The 18,721-nt window shown below is 50.1% G+C and overlaps 4 protein-coding genes across 4 annotated transcripts; 3 read left to right on the top strand and 1 right to left on the bottom strand.

Annotated features, from left to right (window-relative positions):
- Nucleotides 1-5,540: 5,540 nt before the first annotated feature.
- On the bottom strand, nt 5,541-6,311 carry N7506_010187 (60S ribosomal protein eL34; the record flags this gene model as incomplete). The annotated part of the gene is made up of 4 exons (XM_056959480.1): nt 5,541-5,729; nt 5,951-6,074; nt 6,214-6,227; nt 6,288-6,311. The coding sequence occupies 4 exons, from the start codon at nt 6,309-6,311 to the stop codon at nt 5,541-5,543; spliced, it is 351 nt and encodes a 116-aa protein (XP_056808870.1).
- A 419-nt stretch (nt 6,312-6,730) lies between these two features.
- Nucleotides 6,731-14,031, top strand: prp8 (U4/U6-U5 snRNP complex subunit PRP8; the record flags this gene model as incomplete). The annotated part of the gene is made up of 6 exons (XM_056959479.1): nt 6,731-7,182; nt 7,241-9,502; nt 9,552-9,897; nt 9,957-11,309; nt 11,363-11,366; nt 11,558-14,031. The coding sequence occupies 6 exons, from the start codon at nt 6,731-6,733 to the stop codon at nt 14,029-14,031; spliced, it is 6,891 nt and encodes a 2,296-aa protein (XP_056808869.1).
- Nucleotides 14,032-16,064: 2,033 nt separating this feature from the next.
- N7506_010185 (SANT/Myb-like DNA-binding domain-containing protein) lies at nt 16,065-17,076 on the top strand (the record flags this gene model as incomplete). Its single annotated transcript, XM_056959478.1, has 2 exons — nt 16,065-16,877; nt 16,930-17,076. The coding sequence occupies 2 exons, from the start codon at nt 16,065-16,067 to the stop codon at nt 17,074-17,076; spliced, it is 960 nt and encodes a 319-aa protein (XP_056808868.1).
- Nucleotides 17,077-17,418: 342 nt separating this feature from the next.
- On the top strand, nt 17,419-18,670 carry cox5b (cytochrome c oxidase subunit IV; the record flags this gene model as incomplete). Its single annotated transcript, XM_056959477.1, has 6 exons — nt 17,419-17,515; nt 17,655-17,708; nt 17,950-18,108; nt 18,245-18,345; nt 18,419-18,509; nt 18,582-18,670. 6 exons carry the CDS (start codon nt 17,419-17,421, stop codon nt 18,668-18,670), a joined length of 591 nt encoding a protein of 196 aa, XP_056808867.1.
- Between the last annotated feature and the right edge of the window lie 51 nt (nt 18,671-18,721).

Below are 18,721 nucleotides of genomic sequence, written 5' to 3'. Positions count from 1 at the left end.
AAATTAAAAAAAAAGGAACAAAATATGTGGTGAGAGTGATGAAAACTTGACGAACAGCCCGCTGGCGCTGACACGCATGAATTCGTTTTTTTTCTTCTTTCTTTTTATTTTTTTCTTCCCTGTTTTCTTTTCAATCTTCATTTTTTTCAATTCTCCTTCTTCTTTCATCAAGCTCTATCAGCTTCCAAATTAATTCGAGTGCACTAGAAGGGTGTGGCGTTTTTCTTTCCCCCCTGCATAGTATGGATATGGAATGGGAACATGTTTAACAGGTGTTTCGGGTCCAGCGAATGCAAATTTTGCCTCTGCCTCATTGCCTTCTTCTTCTTCTTCTTCTGCTTTTGCTTTTTTCTTCGCTGTTTTTTTCCGGCTGAAGCGGAAAGGTTTTTCTTCTCTTTTCTTTTTGCTACGTCTTCCATGACCCTCCCGACACTACGGAGTTCGGAGTACGGAGTAGCAGCGCATGCTTTCTTTTTGTACGATAGGCTTAGTGGAGCGTGTGGTCTTCGGGGCTTGGGAGCCTAATCTAGATCTATCAATCGCCAAAGCAGATGTTGTCGATCATCGTTCCCTGTCATGTTCGTCAAACAAGTGGATCTTCAGACCCGCGTAGATTGAGCTGTATGTTCTCGCATCTCTCAATTCGCATCTCTAAGGCCCACCCCGTGGGACTCGTATGTTTGTTACTAATGGATTTAGAAGATGTAATTTTGGGCATGAACGAGGCGGACTAAGATTCTTCTTAATCTTCCATATCTACCTGCAGGTCTTTAATTTGGCATTTCAGGCTAGGAAGATTGACGAGTTATCTCCCCGTGATAATACTTTGGGTCTATTCTGAGCTGCAGCTGAAGTGACATGCTGCATTGTTGCATTTCCTTCATCTACACAGAACAGCGGTGTCCCAATTGACGGGGGTAGCGGTTAACCGTCAAGCAAAATAAGGTAGGCAACGGCGATCTACAGGATACTGTGACAATAGATACGAGTATACCCCAGAGAGAACAGGGGAATTGCAGTTGAAATTACTCCGTCCATACGGAGCCATTGCCACCTAATGCTGGTCTTGTCTGGTCTACGAGTACTTTGGCACCCGGGATTTGGGTCACCACCCCACCACCCCGCTCGAAGATTTTGTTGACTGCTGTAGTCTCCCAGGATGCTAAGTGATGCAGACAGCCTGGGAAGCAGCACACGCCTCTATTGGCTAGTCGTCACATTTTCCTCTCGGGTCCCTACTGGCCTTCATATGACCCCTGTGAGATACAGTTATCGGCAGGGAAGCTTTCATCTTCCCTGTCGAGGAATATGCCGAACCGTGGCGATACTTTAGAGAGCCTCTCTGCAAGCTGGTAGTTTCATCTAAAACACCTTTGTCTACTCCGTATACGAAGTACTCAAAAAAGATAGTTGTAAGTATTGTATCATATAGATCATCAATACTATAGCCCCGAGTCACGCAATCTTACTCCCACAAGGATTTTTACCCGGGCAGCATTTACGAGAGAGCCCTAGTGCAGCGCTAAGTATATTACTGGCAGATCTGCATGATGGGAAAAAAGTAATAATGGCACCGGTGACAGGCCGACTCACAGTAGCTTATGCGCTTGCCACTTTCCCTAAAATATGGCACAGAGGGGGGCCGAGAGCGGACTCTCTAGTCCTATGCAATGAGCCAGCAGAGTACTCCGTAGATCCGTCCGGATCGACATCCCTTTTCAGACGTATGATAATATAATGACGGGTGACAGGTAAATCGTTCTCTTCGGATCCGGATCTTTGGAATGATAAGTTTCCTCCGTATACCCACATGGGCATGTGCGGCTTATGTCCGCGAGTCAGGGCACACAAGTGGGCCAGCTTATGACTGGACAGGTTATCCTTCTACGGGAGTTAGAGTATCTGACCGTACGGAGTGCGCAGTACTCTGTACGGAGTATGTATAGTGCAACAAGGTACAGGTGGCAGCTGCAGTGTCGCTCACAGCACGGGCGAAAATGCCAATGTGCAATAAGTTTCGGGGACACCACGCGGGCCGTTCCGTTGAGTGAGATCATGAAGTATATAGAAGGTTTTTCATTTATGGCCTTGGGAATGGTTTCAGTCTGCGCTCTAACATTTATTTGTCACTATACTCTGATCTCCGTACGAAGTATTCCGTAGTATTCCGTACTCTATTCCCTGTCATATTTCCGATCATCTGGATTCGAGCTACTAGCGTGCAATGCTCAAATTCGATCGGTTAGTAGGATGGGATTTCCGCTCGTAATCTCTCTCCTGGATCGGGTGCGGGATCTCCTCGTGACCTTTCAGCCTTCACATGCACCACGGCGTGCCTAGTGGCTCGCTTGATCAATAGGAGCTCGCTCACTAATGCACTGAATAAAAAGTAAAGTTGGCCATCGAACCGATGAACCGACGGGTGCAAGTTCCGACCCGTGGCTGATCTTTTAGGGACGTGACATTGTGAACTTCCTTTGCCGAGGTGAATAATTTCGAAGGCTGCTCAGTCAATGCTCCTTAAGCGGGCTCGTGTTCTTTTACAAATATGAGACGGACGATGTCCCATCGATCGGCGGCGGACACAAACTAGCGGCGTCTCTTCGGAAGCATCCATAGCAATGGTCACCGAAACTCGCATCTCGGTGCGCTACTTGTACTTCGTACTATGTACTCCGTAGAAAACATAATATCCATCTACTTCCTTTTTGGTAACCTTGTGCTCCCCCGGGGGAGCCCTACTTTGCACTCCGACAAACAGAATACATACTCCGTACATACTTGAATGACCTTACATCAAGGCGTTCCACTCCTCACCCGGCTGTTTGGGGGTTCTCAAAGCTCCTGGATCTCCTCGATTCAGCTCGATATCCCTGTGCCAATAGTTTTGATCCCATAAACAAGCGCCGACAGGGGGTCCACTCCATACCGGAAGCATTATACTACAGTCCACTACTAGACCTGCAGGCTTGAAACCTAGCCCAACCGGGATCATCCCAGCAAATCGATCTATCTACTTTCCCGAGGTCGCGAGAAAGGGAATAGAAAGAAAAGGAAAGGGGCAGATCTGTACTCCGTACTCTGTAGATCCTCCCAGATTTTGATCTGCATAAAGTCAATCGATCAATGCCCCGTGCGTTCAGAAATACTTTATGTATGTCGCCTGTGCTGTCCTCTTTAGCCGTTGGATGACCCGGCCTGCTGGGAGGCTAAAAGTCCGATTTACTTCTTGTTCTCAGATCGTTGAGAAATTTTTGGGTCCAAGATGAGCACCAACCAAGCTAGAGATAGGCTGTCGTGGCTACTATAATTCGCACCGCACGAACCTCGCCCGTTAGGCGTTTGTGGGATGGAACGGGCCGGTTAGACAGCTGTCAACCTGCATACCATAGCGCTGTCTCATTTGGCACAAGTTAGCCCTCGAAGTGGATAGGGTATTCACAAAGAAACTTGAGACAGAAGATTCGGTTGACCGCTTCTTGGATGGTTCATTTGAAGACAGATCCCATTGTGCGATCCGTATCCCCGGACCCATCTATAGTGGAGATAACGGCGAAATATCCTTGTCTTTATTTTTCTTGTTTGATTTTTTTCCCACTTGACAAGGTGGTTTGACACGGACGATCTCTATCGGCAATTTGCCCCTGAAGTCTCATTGGGACTCTAGGTTTGGTCAAATTGCAGCAGAGGTTCGTCGGCTGCCACGTAGCATCCATGTCCTTACGAGCACGTAGCCACGGGGACACATTAGCGTATTTACATTCTGAATAGTCTATGAAAGCGATGAAGAGGGGTGGGGGGCTGTTTCCTACGAATAGAAGATATTTACCTACATTGAGGCCTTTCTGTATATTCTCTACTCCGTACTCCGTATTTGCGAAAAACCATCGTCGCACTCGTATCGTGTGTCAGTCAGATTACAATGTTTTGTCAGGGTCGACATTGTTTAATGAAATCTACTCCGTAAAGATTATTGGCTTTCATTCCCCCTCTGAGCCGAAAGAGAACGTAGTCATTATCTACTCCGTGCGTTCGTTATTTCGTACTTTTACACGGATTAAGACAATCAGAAAATGAGTATTTTGTTTCGTTTATACGGAGTACTCCACCAAGCGTATTTGCCGGCCCATGCAAGGCAAAGCACAGAGTACCTGCAGGGATATATTAACTAGACTCCTGCCCAAAATGGCAAGTCCAGAGCCCATCTACCGCCAAGAAACACCATGCCGCTAACTTGTTTATTTCGAGATCTCCGATACGATGCCTTTGGAATCGTCACTTCGTGCATTGGGCGCTGGCACGGGCCAAATATATCACCACCTGCAGGCACTTCAGCTTCTCTAAGCCGTTACGATTGGCCGAAGGAATTTTGACCATCACCCACTTAGCTTGTTCAATTCCCGAGGTTATACTTGAAAATCACCCTGTTAAATTGCGATGGGATTGTCAATAGCGAAATCTTGAAAAGTCCGAGAGTCCTGCCGACAAGCGGTGCCATCGACGCCAAGCTGGCTGCACAACTGGTCAAAACTTCAATCCGCTAAAGACCCAATCTCCGCGGACAATAAATCCACACAATAACATGTCCACAAGGCCTTGTCAATATCATAAAGAAATATAGCCCCTTTATTCCCCATTTTAGCTGTGCCCCGAAGCCTCTAAGCAAACTGCAGCGCTCGAACAACAAAACTCACAGCCACCTGGGCATAATCTTGGAATGTGCTGGCCGATCACTAGGCAGTCAAGGTAACCTTGGAATACCCGTGGACACCAAGACCATAAATATCTAGATTGCATCATGGGAACTTTTAGCGTACACATAATTGGCCCTAAACAATGTAAGGTACTCAGACCTCCGTCCCTTCTGACCTGGGGAACTACCTAGGCACACGGTCGTGATAGCATTTACATCTGAGCACCACCTACAGGGCTATCGATAAGCATGACAATGTGGGCACCGAGTCATGCGTCAATGCAATGGAGGGTACCAAATAAGTGTCTTTGCCCGGCAGACCTCAGAAGTTGCTGCGATTGTGCAATTACCATGAGCCACGAGTATCTCGCAGGTGCTACTATGCAAAGAATGTGATTGTCTGCCTGCCCAGCATGCACCTGCGCTGAGGTTGAACGCAAGAGCATACTGTAGCTGCACGATACGAAGGTCGTTCAGAGCCCCGAAAAACATATAGATGCCTCAGGTCAGAGTCTAGACTTACCCAATGCACAGGGAACGCAACAGGGGATTCACCGCTTTTATCATCACTGAGCACCTGGGTAGCAAGCAAAAACCTTTGGAGGCATTTGGGGGTGGAAGATCTAGTCAGAAGCACCGCAATGATCGTTTCAGACAACTCAATTCGACATATCAGGGAATATTCATGAAGGTAAATGAAATTGATTCATTTGCTTAGCCGCAGGCCTTTTTTTTTGGGGCCCACGTACTAGCTGTTCGTGTTCATCTTTAAGATTCTAAGAGAACCATTCCCAGCCGTTTTTCCCATCGCTCCACCGAAAAAGAACAACACCGACAGTTTGCACGCTTAGCGCTTGCCGGCCTTCTGCTGGGACTCCTTGAGGACCTTCTTGACGATCTTCTGCTCCTCAATCAGGAAGGCACGGACAATGCGGTCCTTGACGCAGCCAGCGCAGCGAGAGCCACCGTAGGCACGGCTGACATTCTTCTTGGGGCGGGAGATCTGAGCGTACTCGCGGGGACGGAGAGCGGGGACCTGCACGGATCAAAATTGTCAGTCGATCTGACTCCCAAAAAAATTCGGCGAGATGGTCGTATGGTCGTATGGTGAATGCGGTGTTTTGTTCGGCCATTCGTTCCTACTCCAGTCCGTCCAGACAGAGTTTTTCCCGAGTCGGTCATTGGCCCACCCCATCACACACATATCCCACACAACCATTCAAAAATTGGAAATCGAGACGCAGAGGGATTACTCACACCGGGGAGCTTGATGCCACAGTCACCGCACTTGGGAGCAGTACCCTTCTTCTTCAGGTGAAGGTAACGGAGCTCACCACCGGGGGTCTTGATGATGCGAACCTTGTTGGACCGCGTGTTGTACCTATCGAGCGCAAGAAAAAAACCGTCAATGAATCGTTCGAAATGCAGAAAATTATCCCAGCACTAGTATCGCCGGATAGACAATCGTAGAATTCGTGGACATGGGAATCTTCGAGGGGAAGGAAATTTTTGAAACGTACGGGTTCCGGCGGCGCTGCAAAACGAGAAAAGGTCAGATTCCAAAATCAGCATGATAGCGGTTGTCAAAACTCACGTATTGCAGTCTGTTGTTGGTCATTTTGACTGTACTTGAACTGGTCAAGGGCGGCAGTTGTCGGAGTTGTCGTGAAGCAAAGTGAAATATGATGATTCTGGGTTGTGTGGGTTTCTGCTTGAGCCGACGCTAGCGCACTTTTGGCGAGACTGCGCTAGTCCCAATGCGGATTAGGGCCAATCGGAGCCGCCACCTCAAAGTTCAACGGGAGGAAGGAGCAGAGATAGTCCCATCGCGTAGGGGGTCGTGGATCTCTATCTTTGTCGCGTTCGTCATCTTAATTCCTTATCTCTTTACATAACCTTTCAATTTCGATTCAGTTGGACCTATCTTTCCAGCTGATTACCCTACTACCTATGATCTTTTGACGTGGATTGACGCGACTCGACATCAACGCAACTTTTCACAGCTGAGGGTGGGAGCTCCCCCCATCATTCACCAACATGGCTTCACTGCCGCCGCCTCCTCCTCCTGGATGGAGCGCATCGTCCTCAATGCCCCTGGCACCGCCCCCTCCAGGCTACCAGCCGCCCGCCGACCCGAACGTCGCCAAATTTTCACAGAAGAAGAATGAGTGGCTCCGAACACAACGCAATCGTTTCGCGGAAAAGCGCAAAGGGGGATTTGTTGAAACACAAAAGGCGGATATGCCCCCGGAGCATTTGCGAAAGATTGTACGGGATATCGGCGATGTCTCGCAGAAGAAATTCACCAACGAGAAGCGCAGCTACCTGGGCGCCCTCAAGTTCATGCCCCATGCTGTTTTGAAGCTTCTGGAGAACATGCCAATGCCCTGGGAGTCCGCGCGAGAGGTTAAGGTGCTTTATCACGTCAACGGTTGCCTGACCTTGGTCAATGAGACACCGCGTGTCATTGAGCCCGTCTTCCATGCCCAGTGGGCCACTATGTGGATGTGCATGCGTCGGGAAAAGAGTGATCGCAGACATTTCAAGCGCATGCGTTTCCCCATTCGACGATGAGGAGCCGCCTCTATCTTGGTCGGAGAACATCGAAGACGTTGAGCCCTTGGAGCCTATCCAAATGGAGCTGGATGAAGAAGAAGATGCGGCCGTTTACGAATGGCTCTACGATCACCGTCCGCTCCTTGATACCCCCCACGTTAACGGCCCGAGCTACAAGAACTGGAACTTGTCTCTTCCTCAAATGGCCACTCTGCACCGTCTGAGTCACCAGATTTTGAGTGACGTCGTCGACCAAAATTACTACCACATGTTTGACTTGAACAGCTTCTTCACCGCTAAGGCTCTGAACGTCGCTATTCCTGGTGGTCCCCGTTTCGAGCCTCTGTACAAGGATATCGATCCTAATGATGAAGACTTCAGCGAGTTCAACGCCATCGATCGCATCATCTTCCGTGCTCCCATCCGGACCGAATACCGAGTCACCTTCCCATTCTTGTACAACACCCTTCCCCGCAGTGTCAAGGTAGCTTGGTACTCTCATCCGCAAGTGGTTTACGCCCGTACCGAGGACCCCAACTTGCCCGCGTTCTACTTCGACCCTGTCATTAATCCCATCTCCTCCCGCTCTGTTGCCCCAAAGAATATCACAGTCAGTCACGAAGATGAAATCTTTGGCCCTGGCAATAATGAAGATGACGAGTTTGAGCTTCCCGGTGAAGTTGAGCCTTTCTTCGAGGACGAAGATCTTTACACACCTGACACTGCTTCCGCCATCGCTTTGTGGTGGGCCCCTCATCCGTTCGATAAACGATCCGGTAAGATGGTTCGTGCGCAGGATGTTCCATTGGTCAAGCAGTGGTATCTGGAGCATTGTCCGTCCGGCCAGCCGGTCAAGGTCCGTGTCTCTTACCAGAAATTACTCAAGACCTTCGTCCTCAACGAGCTGCACAAGAGCACACCCAAGGCGCAGAGCAAGCAAAACTTAATGAAGACTCTGAAGTCAACCAAGTTCTTCCAGCAGACCACAATCGACTGGGTCGAGGCCGGTTTGCAAGTTTGTCGCCAAGGTTTCAACATGCTCAACTTGTTGATTCACCGCAAGAACTTGACCTATCTCCATCTCGACTACAACTTCAACTTGAAGCCCGTCAAGACTTTGACCACCAAGGAGCGTAAGAAGTCTCGCTTCGGAAACGCCTTCCACTTGATGCGAGAAATCCTTCGCTTGACCAAGCTCATTGTGGATGCCCAAGTCCAATACCGTCTGGGTAACATTGATGCCTTCCAACTCGCGGACGGTATCCTCTACGCCTTCAACCACGTCGGTCAGCTCACTGGTATGTACCGGTACAAGTACAAGCTTATGCACCAGATTCGTTCTTGCAAGGATCTGAAGCATTTGATCTACTATCGATTCAACTCCGGCCCCGTCGGCAAGGGTCCTGGTTGTGGTTTCTGGGCCCCCGCTTGGCGTGTGTGGCTCTTCTTCATGCGTGGTATCATTCCCCTGCTCGAGCGTTGGTTGGGTAACCTGCTTTCTCGTCAGTTCGAGGGTCGCCACAGCAAGGGTGTGGCCAAGACCGTCACCAAGCAGCGTGTTGAGTCTCACTTCGATCTTGAGCTGCGTGCATCCGTCATGTCAGACTTGATGGACATGATGCCCGAGGGTATCAAGCAGAACAAGGTCAACGTTGTTTTGCAGCACTTGTCGGAAGCCTGGAGATGCTGGAAGAGTAACATTCCTTGGAAGGTTCCTGGTCTGCCCGCGCCAATTGAAAACATCATTCTTCGCTACGTCAAGAGCAAGGCTGATTGGTGGATTTCTGTTGCACACTACAACCGAGAGAGAATCCGTCGTGGTGCCACTGTCGACAAGACCGTCGCAAAGAAGAACTTGGGTCGTCTCACTCGTCTGTGGCTCAAGTCTGAACAGGAGCGTCAACACAACTATCTGAAGGATGGTCCTTACGTTTCTTCAGAGGAGGCTGTTGCGATCTACACCACCATGGTTCATTGGCTGGAGTCTCGCAAGTTCTCTCCAATTCCGTTCCCCAGTGTTTCCTACAAGCACGACACGAAGATTCTGATTCTTGCGCTCGAGCGTTTGCGCGAATCATACTCCGTGAAGGGTAGATTAAACCAAAGTCAACGTGAGGAATTGGCTCTGATCGAGCAGGCATACGACTCTCCGGGTACGACCTTGGCCCGAATTAAGCGATTCTTGCTCACGCAGAGAGCTTTCAAGGAGGTCAAGATCGACATGAACGATAACTACAACAACATCAACCCTGTGTACGACATCGAGCCCATTGAGAAGATCACTGATGCCTACCTGGATCAGTACCTCTGGTACCAAGCGGAGCAGCGTCACCTCTTCCCTGCTTGGATTAAGCCTTCCGATTCCGAAGTCCCCCCCTCTTCTCACCTACAAGTGGACCCAGGGAATCAACAACTTGTCCAATGTTTGGGAGACTTCTGAGGGCGAAACTAACGTGATGATTGAAACCGAGCTGTCCAAGGTCTACGAGAAGATTGATCTTACCCTTCTTAACCGATTGCTTCGTCTGATCATGGACCACAACTTGGCTGACTACATCACTTCGAAGAACAACGTTCAGCTCAGTTACAAGGATATGAACCACACCAACAGCTATGGTCTGATTCGTGGTCTCCAATTCTCTGGTTTCGTCTTCCAATTCTACGGCTTGATGATCGATCTCTTGCTGCTTGGCTTGCAGAGAGCTAGCGAAATGGCCGGCCCCCTGGCAGCCCCAATGACTTCTTGCAGTTCAGAGACCGTGCCGCGGAGACTCGACACCCCATTCGTCTCTACACTCGTTACGTCGACAAGATCTGGGTCTTCTTCCGATTCCAGGCGGATGATTCACGTGATCTCATCCAGCGCTTCCTAACTGAGAACCCTGATCCCAACTTCGAGAACGTGATTGGTTACAAGAACAAGAAATGCTGGCCCCGCGACTGTCGCATGCGCTTGATGCGCCACGATGTCAACCTCGGCCGTGCTGTCTTCTGGGATATGAAGAACCGTCTTCCGCGATCAATCACCACCATCGACTGGGATGATACATTCGCAAGTGTTTACAGCAAAGACAACCCCAACCTGTTGTTCTCAATGAACGGGTTCGAAGTCCGAATCCTCCCCAAGATCCGGAACATGAACGAGGAGTTCTCCGTCAAGGACAGTGTCTGGTCCCTGGTTGACAACTCGACCAAGGAGCGCACCGCACACGCCTTCTTGCAGGTTACCGAAGAGGACATTCAGAAGTTCAACAACCGTATCCGCCAGATTCTTATGTCCTCCGGTTCCACCACGTTCACCAAGATTGCCAACAAGTGGAACACTGCTTTGATTGCCCTCTTCACCTACTACCGTGAGGCTGCCGTCTCTACTGTCAACCTGCTCGATACCATTGTCAAGTGTGAGACCAAGATCCAGACCCGTGTCAAGATTGGTCTGAACTCCAAGATGCCTTCCCGTTTCCCCCCTGCGGTGTTCTACACCCCCAAGGAGCTGGGAGGTCTTGGTATGATTTCGGGATCTCACATCCTCATCCCCACAAGTGACAAGCGCTGGTCCAAGCAAACCGACACTGGTATCACTCACTTCCGCGCGGGTATGTCTCATGACGAAGAGACTTTGATCCCCAACATCTTCCGTTACATCATCCCCTGGGAATCCGAGTTCATTGACTCCCAGCGCGTGTGGATGGAATACTCGCAGAAGCGTATGGAGGCCCAGCAGCAGAACCGCCGTTTGACCCTGGAAGATCTGGAGGACAGCTGGGATCGCGGTCTTCCCCGTATCAACACCCTCTTCCAGAAGGACCGCAGCACCCTCAGTTTCGACAAGGGCTTCCGACTCCGCGCTGAGTTCAAGCAGTACCAGCTCATGAAGAGCAATCCCTTCTGGTGGACAAGTCAGCGACACGATGGTAAACTCTGGAATTTGAACGCCTACCGAACCGATGTGATCCAGGCGTTGGGTGGTGTGGAAACGATTCTTGAACACACCCTGTTCAAAGCAACAGCTTTCCCGTCCTGGGAGGGCCTGTTCTGGGAGAGGGCCAGTGGTTTTGAAGTGCGAAACCTCCTTTATAATGTTTTTGAACCCATTGCTAACTTTTTCTCTAGGAATGTGAGTAAAAAACCGGTGATGTTGAGGGTTTTTAGGGTTGGTGTGGGTTGGGCGGTGAAAACCAGCAGAAATGCCCCTACCAAAGACCCTTGGAAAGACCTTTGGAAAGACACCCCAAAAACCCCTCAACATAATCCAAATGACTAAGTAATAATCTGAAAGGAGAGAACATTAAGCTAACTGTTTGACAGCTATGAAATTCAAAAAACTCACCAACGCCCAGAGATCTGGTCTCAACCAGATTCCCAACCGTCGATTCACTCTGTGGTGGTCCCCTACCATCAACCGCGCCAACGTCTACGTTGGTTTCCAGGTGCAGCTGGATTTGACTGGTATCTTCTTGCACGGAAAGATCCCCACTCTGAAGATCTCTTTGATTCAAATCTTCCGTGCCCACTTGTGGCAGAAAATTCACGAATCGGTTGTCATGGATTTGTGCCAAGTCCTGGATCAAGAACTTGAGCAGCTCGGTATCGAGGCTGTCCAAAAGGAGACCATTCACCCGCGTAAGTCTTACAAGATGAACAGCTCTTGTGCGGATATTCTCCTCTTTGCGACAAACAAGTGGAATGTCACCCGGCCTTCGTTGGTGTTCGATACCAAGGACGTTTATGAACCGACCACGACAAACAAGTTCTGGATTGATGTCCAGCTCAGATATGGTGATTACGACTCTCATGACATTGAGCGATATGTCCGTGCCAAATATCTCGACTACACCACCGACAGCATGAGTATCTACCCCTCTGCCACCGGTTTGATGATTGGTGTCGATCTCGCCTACAACCTCTTCTCGGCCTACGGACAGTACTTCCCAGGTCTGAAGACTCTGGTTCAACAGGCAATGGCGAAGATCATGAAGGCCAACCCAGCACTGTATGTCTTGCGCGAGCGTATCCGCAAGGGTTTGCAGCTGTACGCCTCTGAGAGCAACCAGGAGTTCTTGAACTCTCAGAACTACTCTGAGCTTTTCAGTCCGCAGATCCAGCTGTTCATTGATGATACCAACGTCTACCGTGTCACAATCCACAAGACTTTCGAAGGTAACTTGACTACCAAGCCTATCAACGGTGCAATCTTCATCTTCAACCCTCGCACTGGACAGTTGTTCTTGAAGATCATTCACACCAGTGTCTGGGCTGGTCAAAAGCGTTTGGGACAGTTGGCCAAGTGGAAGACAGCCGAAGAAGTTGCTGCTCTTATTAGATCCCTACCCGTGGAGGAGCAACCGAAGCAGCTCATTGTCACCCGTAAGGGTCTGCTCGATCCTCTTGAGGTTCACTTGCTTGATTTCCCCAACATCTCCATCCGTGCCTCTGAGCTTCAGTTGCCCTTCCAGGCTGCTATGAAGGTTGAAAAGCTGGCTGACATGATTCTTCGTGCCACTGAACCTCAGATGGTCCTCTTCAACTTGTATGACGAGTGGCTCAAATCCATCTCTCCGTACACTGCGTTCTCCCGTCTCATTCTCATTCTCCGTGCTCTCCATGTCAATATTGACAAAGCCAAGATCATTCTTCGTCCCGACAAGACTGTGATCACTCAAGAACACCACATCTGGCCATCTCTCTCTGACGAGGATTGGATCAAGGTCGAAGTGCAATTGCGTGATCTCATTCTGAACGATTACGGAAAGAAGAACAACGTCAACGTGCAGAGCTTGACCAGCAGTGAAGTCCGTGATATCATTCTGGGTATGGAGATTAGCGCACCCTCTCTGCAGCGCCAGCAGGCGGCCGAGATTGAAAAGCAGCAGGAGGAGCAAAAGCAACTCACTGCCGTTACGACCAAGACTCAGAACGCCCGTGGTGAGGACATCATTGTCACCACCACGTCTCAATACGAACAGCAATCATTTGCATCCAAGACCGAGTGGCGCACTCGAGCAATCGCAACCTCCAACCTGCGCACCAGGTCCAACAACATCTATGTGTCTTCGGATGATATTCGTGACGATGGATACACCTACATCATGCCCAAGAACGTTCTCAAGCGATTCATTACCATCGCCGACCTGCGGGTGCAGGTCACTGGTTACATCTACGGTAGCTCACCACCAGACAATGACCAGGTCAAGGAAGTTCGCACCATTGTCATGATTCCTCAGGTCGGAAACACCCGGGATGTCCAACTGCCGCACCAGTTGCCGCAGCACGACTACCTCCAAAACCTGGAGCCTCTGGGTGTCATCCACACAGTGTCTGGAAATGAGCCGCCGTATATGTCAGCGGCAGATGTCACGCACCATGCTCGCCTCATGAACGCCCATCCTTCGTGGGATAAGAAGACCGTGACTATGACAGTGTCTTTCACCCCTGGTTCCGTCTCACTTTCGGCGTGGGGCCTCACTCCTGCCGGTTACAAGTGGGGTGCGGAGAACAAGGATACCACCTCGGATCAACCCCAGGGCTTCTCCACCAACATGGGAGAGAAGTGTCAGCTGTTGCTCAGTGACAAGATCCGCGGCTATTTCCTTGTCCCCGAGGATAATGTGTGGAACTATAGCTTCATGGGCAGCTCATTCGGTAGCGTGGAGAAGAGGCCCATCTATGTCAAGATTGACACCCCGCTTAAGTTCTACGACGACCAGCACCGTCCCCTGCACTTCCAGAACTTTGCTGAGTTGGAAGACATTTGGGTTGACCGGGCCGATAACTTTGCATAAACATGTGCAACTTGCACGGCGTTGCCATGTTCTCTGTGTTCTTTTGCGCTTCGGTGTCTACGTATCTCTTTTTTTCCTCATCTTCTTGTTTTTTTTTTTTTTGGGTTCTTGTATCACGACAACCTTAATTCATGTATTGCAGCGAGAACCAAGGCGAGGAAAAAGCAAGTGTGGATTTATTTTTTTGTATAGTACGAGTTTCTTTGGCGAATACATTCCCTGTCATCTCGACATGAAAACATGAAATATTCCGTTTAAAATTATTATTTTAAATCACCCTCAAACACCCCTTTCCCCCCTGTTAAGATACGAGGATGCGGTTGGCTTCACAATGCATGGACTAGTTGACATGGCAGCCACACCTTTGTTCGATAACAATAAAATCTGCCCGAGAGATTTCGACGTGATCGAAATGAGGCTGAGTTACTCCGTGCCAACATCCAACATCCAACGGCGCTGAATGGCCAAAGGCTACGGAGTACTCCGTCCGCGCTACTGGGTCCCCTAACCGCCCTGAATAACCGCAAAGCAATGGACAGGCCCAAGTGTAACAGGAGATATTAACCCCACCAAAACACCGGAGTCCCAAGGCAAATGCATACGATAGTCTGTGCCACTATTGAAATGGGCGGCCATTCAGGATGTGCATAAGCACGAGTCTGTCCCGCTCTGATGCAAAGTCATGCAAAGCCATGCACCTTGCTGCACGGTGATGCATTAGGGAGAGTCAGATATTGACAGATGACGGCCCGTATGCAACTCGAATAGTTCGGAAACCCAACCCGAATGCTTACTGACAACTGTGATTCGCTCATAAAAAGGGGGGTTGTGAGGGAACATGACTCTGACGGCTCTGACGACCTTCTCCCTTTGCTTTCACCTGGGCCATCTCCTTTATTACCCTCCAATGGCCGCACTCGTCCGCACAGACCTAGACAACCCATTGTTGGTCCTTTTCTTGACTTCATTTCCGCTAGATGAACTCCGCTTAATGATCTGCCCGCTTCGGGTAGGAGATTAATCAGTGTTTCACCCCCTGTTCCTGTTCTATTCTATCCGACCTCGGTGATTGACTCTCGCAGGTCTTGGCTCCGAAGAGCTCCGGTGCAGTAAACTAATAGCTGTCTATCGCTTACTCGACTAACCCATACCGTGTCAATCAGCCGATACCTTCCTGCCCACCTTCTTCCTAGGAAGCAAAGGCGCGCCTGCATGGAAGGTCAGGCCGACGAATAACCTGCTGGTTGGGTTGTTGTCTCCCCGAATCTGACGGGCTTTACTTGTCTGCCGTGTCTTTCCTCCTCTGTTGTTTTTGACGCTGGTCTCTTGAGCTCAGATCCTGTTTCGTGGTGTTGACCGGTCGACCGGGATTACCGCCGTGATCATTGCCAACAATACTTAGGTGAGTCCTATCGCTTGAGTCAAATCTCATGCCTTTGCTTTTGGGGTTGGGTAGTCTGTGCGAAAGAAAAAAAGGAGGAAGAAAAAGTATTTCCCATCACCGGAATGATGGGACTGCCTATCACGGATTCCTTCGACTACAACCATTCGCTCTTGCAGCCCGGTCCACTGGAGATTGATGGAATCAGCCCAAGAACGCACGCTCCAGTTGGTCACCGGCACGGGCCTGGGATTCTTGCCTTGGGGGATCTCCCCAGATGTCGTTATAGATGTGGCCATGCCTTCACTTTTCTTCTTCTCTTATTATCTAAATATCATAATCTCTCTATCGTTCCCCTTGGTGCTTGATCAATCTCTCTGCAACTACCGAACATATAGCTGGGCCTCAAAGTAGCCCACACTGTTCCCTGCACGTCAATTTACCCAGGCATCTTCTATTCTCTTCTTATTCTAAGCCCCACACAGGCCGGTCATCTTCCGCTGCCTCCTATGTAATAGCGCAGCCTGTGTTTCCATCCATATCTTTCCATTGGAACATTTGGGGCAAGAGAGCACACCCTTATATCTCTCATCCTCAAACAGGCTCTCCTGCCACCCCTCGCTAGGGCTGTTGGCCCTAGCATCGTCGATGTATGTCTGCATTACTGGTGGAACCGTACCGAGGCTTCATGGTCAGCTACACCCATCATGCCAGTGGCAAAGACGCAGGCCATGAAGACATCATATCTTACGGTGCACTCCAACTGCTTCAAGACCGACCCGAGAGTCGTTACTCTTCCGACACAACTCTAGCACCCTTTGGATCTCCATCGAATTTTCTTACGGATCGCATGATCCCACGCCAGAACACCCCGCATTACAATGCACATGGCTATGAGCTATCCTCGCCCCAGAGCAATAGAAAGCGACAACACGCCGAGGACGATGCAGAGAGTAATCGTGGCATGAGTTGCGATTATGCGCCTCGACCTAGACTGCACAGTTTGCCAACGAGCACATCAGCACCAGTCAACGAGACACAGTTGACGTATCCAGTCCCTCTTGAACATTTGCCCTCACATCAATCTACAAACCATGACTATTTGCCTCCGGTTTCTCTTCCGCTCCCACAACAACACCATCACCATCGACTACCAGCACAGGCATTGGGCTTCAGTGATTCTCGTGGAGGTGACTCTGAAGGGAGATCCCTGACAGGCAATGGAGAACACGAAGACATGAGCTACTTGAAGCACCGGAATCTGCCACCCGTTCTTCCTTCGCCAAAGGGGCCTAAGACCAAGTTCGGCCCCAAGGAAGATGAGACTCTCATTCAGTTGAAGGAACACTGGAATTTCACTTGGAAGCAAATCCAACACTGGTTTCCAGGGCGAACGAGCGGCACCCTTCAAGTCCGTTACTGTACCAAGTTGAAGGCGAAGAATGTCCTTTGGACTGAAGACATGGTTTGTGCCTCTTCGTTCGACCAATTTCACAGCTCGCTAACCAAGCAAGTAGGACAAGCGACTAGACAAGGCGATAGAAGATTATGATAACGACAAATGGCGGGTCATCTCCCAGAAGGTTGGCAATGGATTCACACCCGTGGCGTGTCAAGAGAGAGCGACTATGGCGCGGCAACAAATAGCGGAGAATCCTGAATGATATAAGGAGGAAATGTTTTGCTAGAAGAGATGTCTGATTTATGGTTCTGTGTTGATATTGTCACGAATAGCTAAGCTCCGGTTTCAAGATGTATCATGCCACTTTTTTGCCCTATACAAAAGCCCTAACAGTCCTGCACTAGTGGTCTTAATGGACTGCCGTATGCCAGCTTCCGCCAATCAGGGCTGACTCATCATTGGCAAGAGCATCATTGGCCAGGATTTCCAACCAATCAGAATCGCTCGGGCCAAAGCGGCTTCAAACTCACCCAACCTCAAACCTCCCAAACTCCCTCTTTCTTGCCCCAACTCCCGCGTCATCAACCCCATAACCTCCAGGACAATGTTCCTCCAGCGTACCGCCACCGCCCTTGCCAGGCGCTCGCCTGCCCGCGCTTTCACTCTCGCTCAGCGCCCCTTCTCTTCTTCCATCATCCGCCGTACGTGACTCCTATGGCCTGATCCGACCCTGCCATATCGACCTTCTCCAATCCGCCCACAATTGGCTCTATGCATTCAGTTTTGCTAGAGATCCATGGATCCTTGATCAAACAACCAGCTAACGCGATCATCATACAGAAAATGAGAAGAAGTGGGCTCCTAAGCAGGAAGGCAAGATCCTGACCTTCGAAGGTTAGTGCTCCACCCGACTCAATGGCACTCAATTGCTCCATGCCCGGCCTCTACGATTCGGGAAATGTCTTTGCACTTGGTACATTCGAGACTATGCGTTCAAAAGAAGGTTATCGAGCCTCGAATGTCGGCTCTGTGGATAGATACTTTCCCGGTTACAATTTCCGCCGGACATGCCCATGCTCTGCCACCACATCGATCGCGGCACAGTGTACTAATGATTTTCTTTGGAACCATACAGAGATCAAGGTTGAGGACGACCTTCTCGCCCCCGGTGCCAAGCCCGGTACCATTCCCTCCGACGTCGACCAGGCCACCGGTCTCGAGCGTCTCGAGCTCATCGGAAAGATGCAAGGTGTTGACATCTTCGACATGCGCCCCCTTGATGCCTCCCGCAAAGGTATGTGATCCCTCTTTGCGATTGAGCACCTCGCCCGAAGCTTTGTACGAATGACGAAATGCCACCGAAAGCGCACGAACGTCACATTGAAACGACATACGAGACCTAGGCTAATCGCATTGATTCTTATATACAGGCACAATCGAAGACCCCATCATCGTCAACGGCGCCGGTGATGAGCAGTACGCCGGTTGCACTGGTTTCCCCGCCGACTCCCACCAGGTCAACTGGTTGACCGTATGACTTCCGAACCTGACCCACCTCATTATGGGACTTGAAGAATTGCAAATACTAATTTGCTACATTTCAGGTTTCCCGTGAACGTCCTCTTGAGCGCTGCCTCGAGTGCGGTAACACCGTCAAGCTTAACTACATTGGACCCGAGGAGGACCCCCACTCCCGTATGTTGCCCGTCCCCCCTGTGTCCGCGTCTCCTACGCTCCAATATTTCCATGCTAACCTTGCTCTATTAGACGACCACGACCACGGTCACCACCACCCTCCCCAGGAGGACGTCAAGACCTTCGCCGACTACGTCAAGCCCGATTACTGGTACCGGTAAATATTCAATACCGCGTTTCTGATTGCGTCGCGGTTTCCAGTGTGTCTGGCA

This window comes from Penicillium brevicompactum (assembly GCF_028827555.1).
Source record: "Penicillium brevicompactum strain IBT 35665 chromosome Unknown utg000006l_segment0_segment0, whole genome shotgun sequence".
Classification (NCBI taxonomy): Eukaryota; Fungi; Ascomycota; class Eurotiomycetes; order Eurotiales; family Aspergillaceae; genus Penicillium; species Penicillium brevicompactum.
Note: the sequence above shows the minus strand (reverse complement) of the source record. Positions and strands in the feature narration are given on the sequence as shown.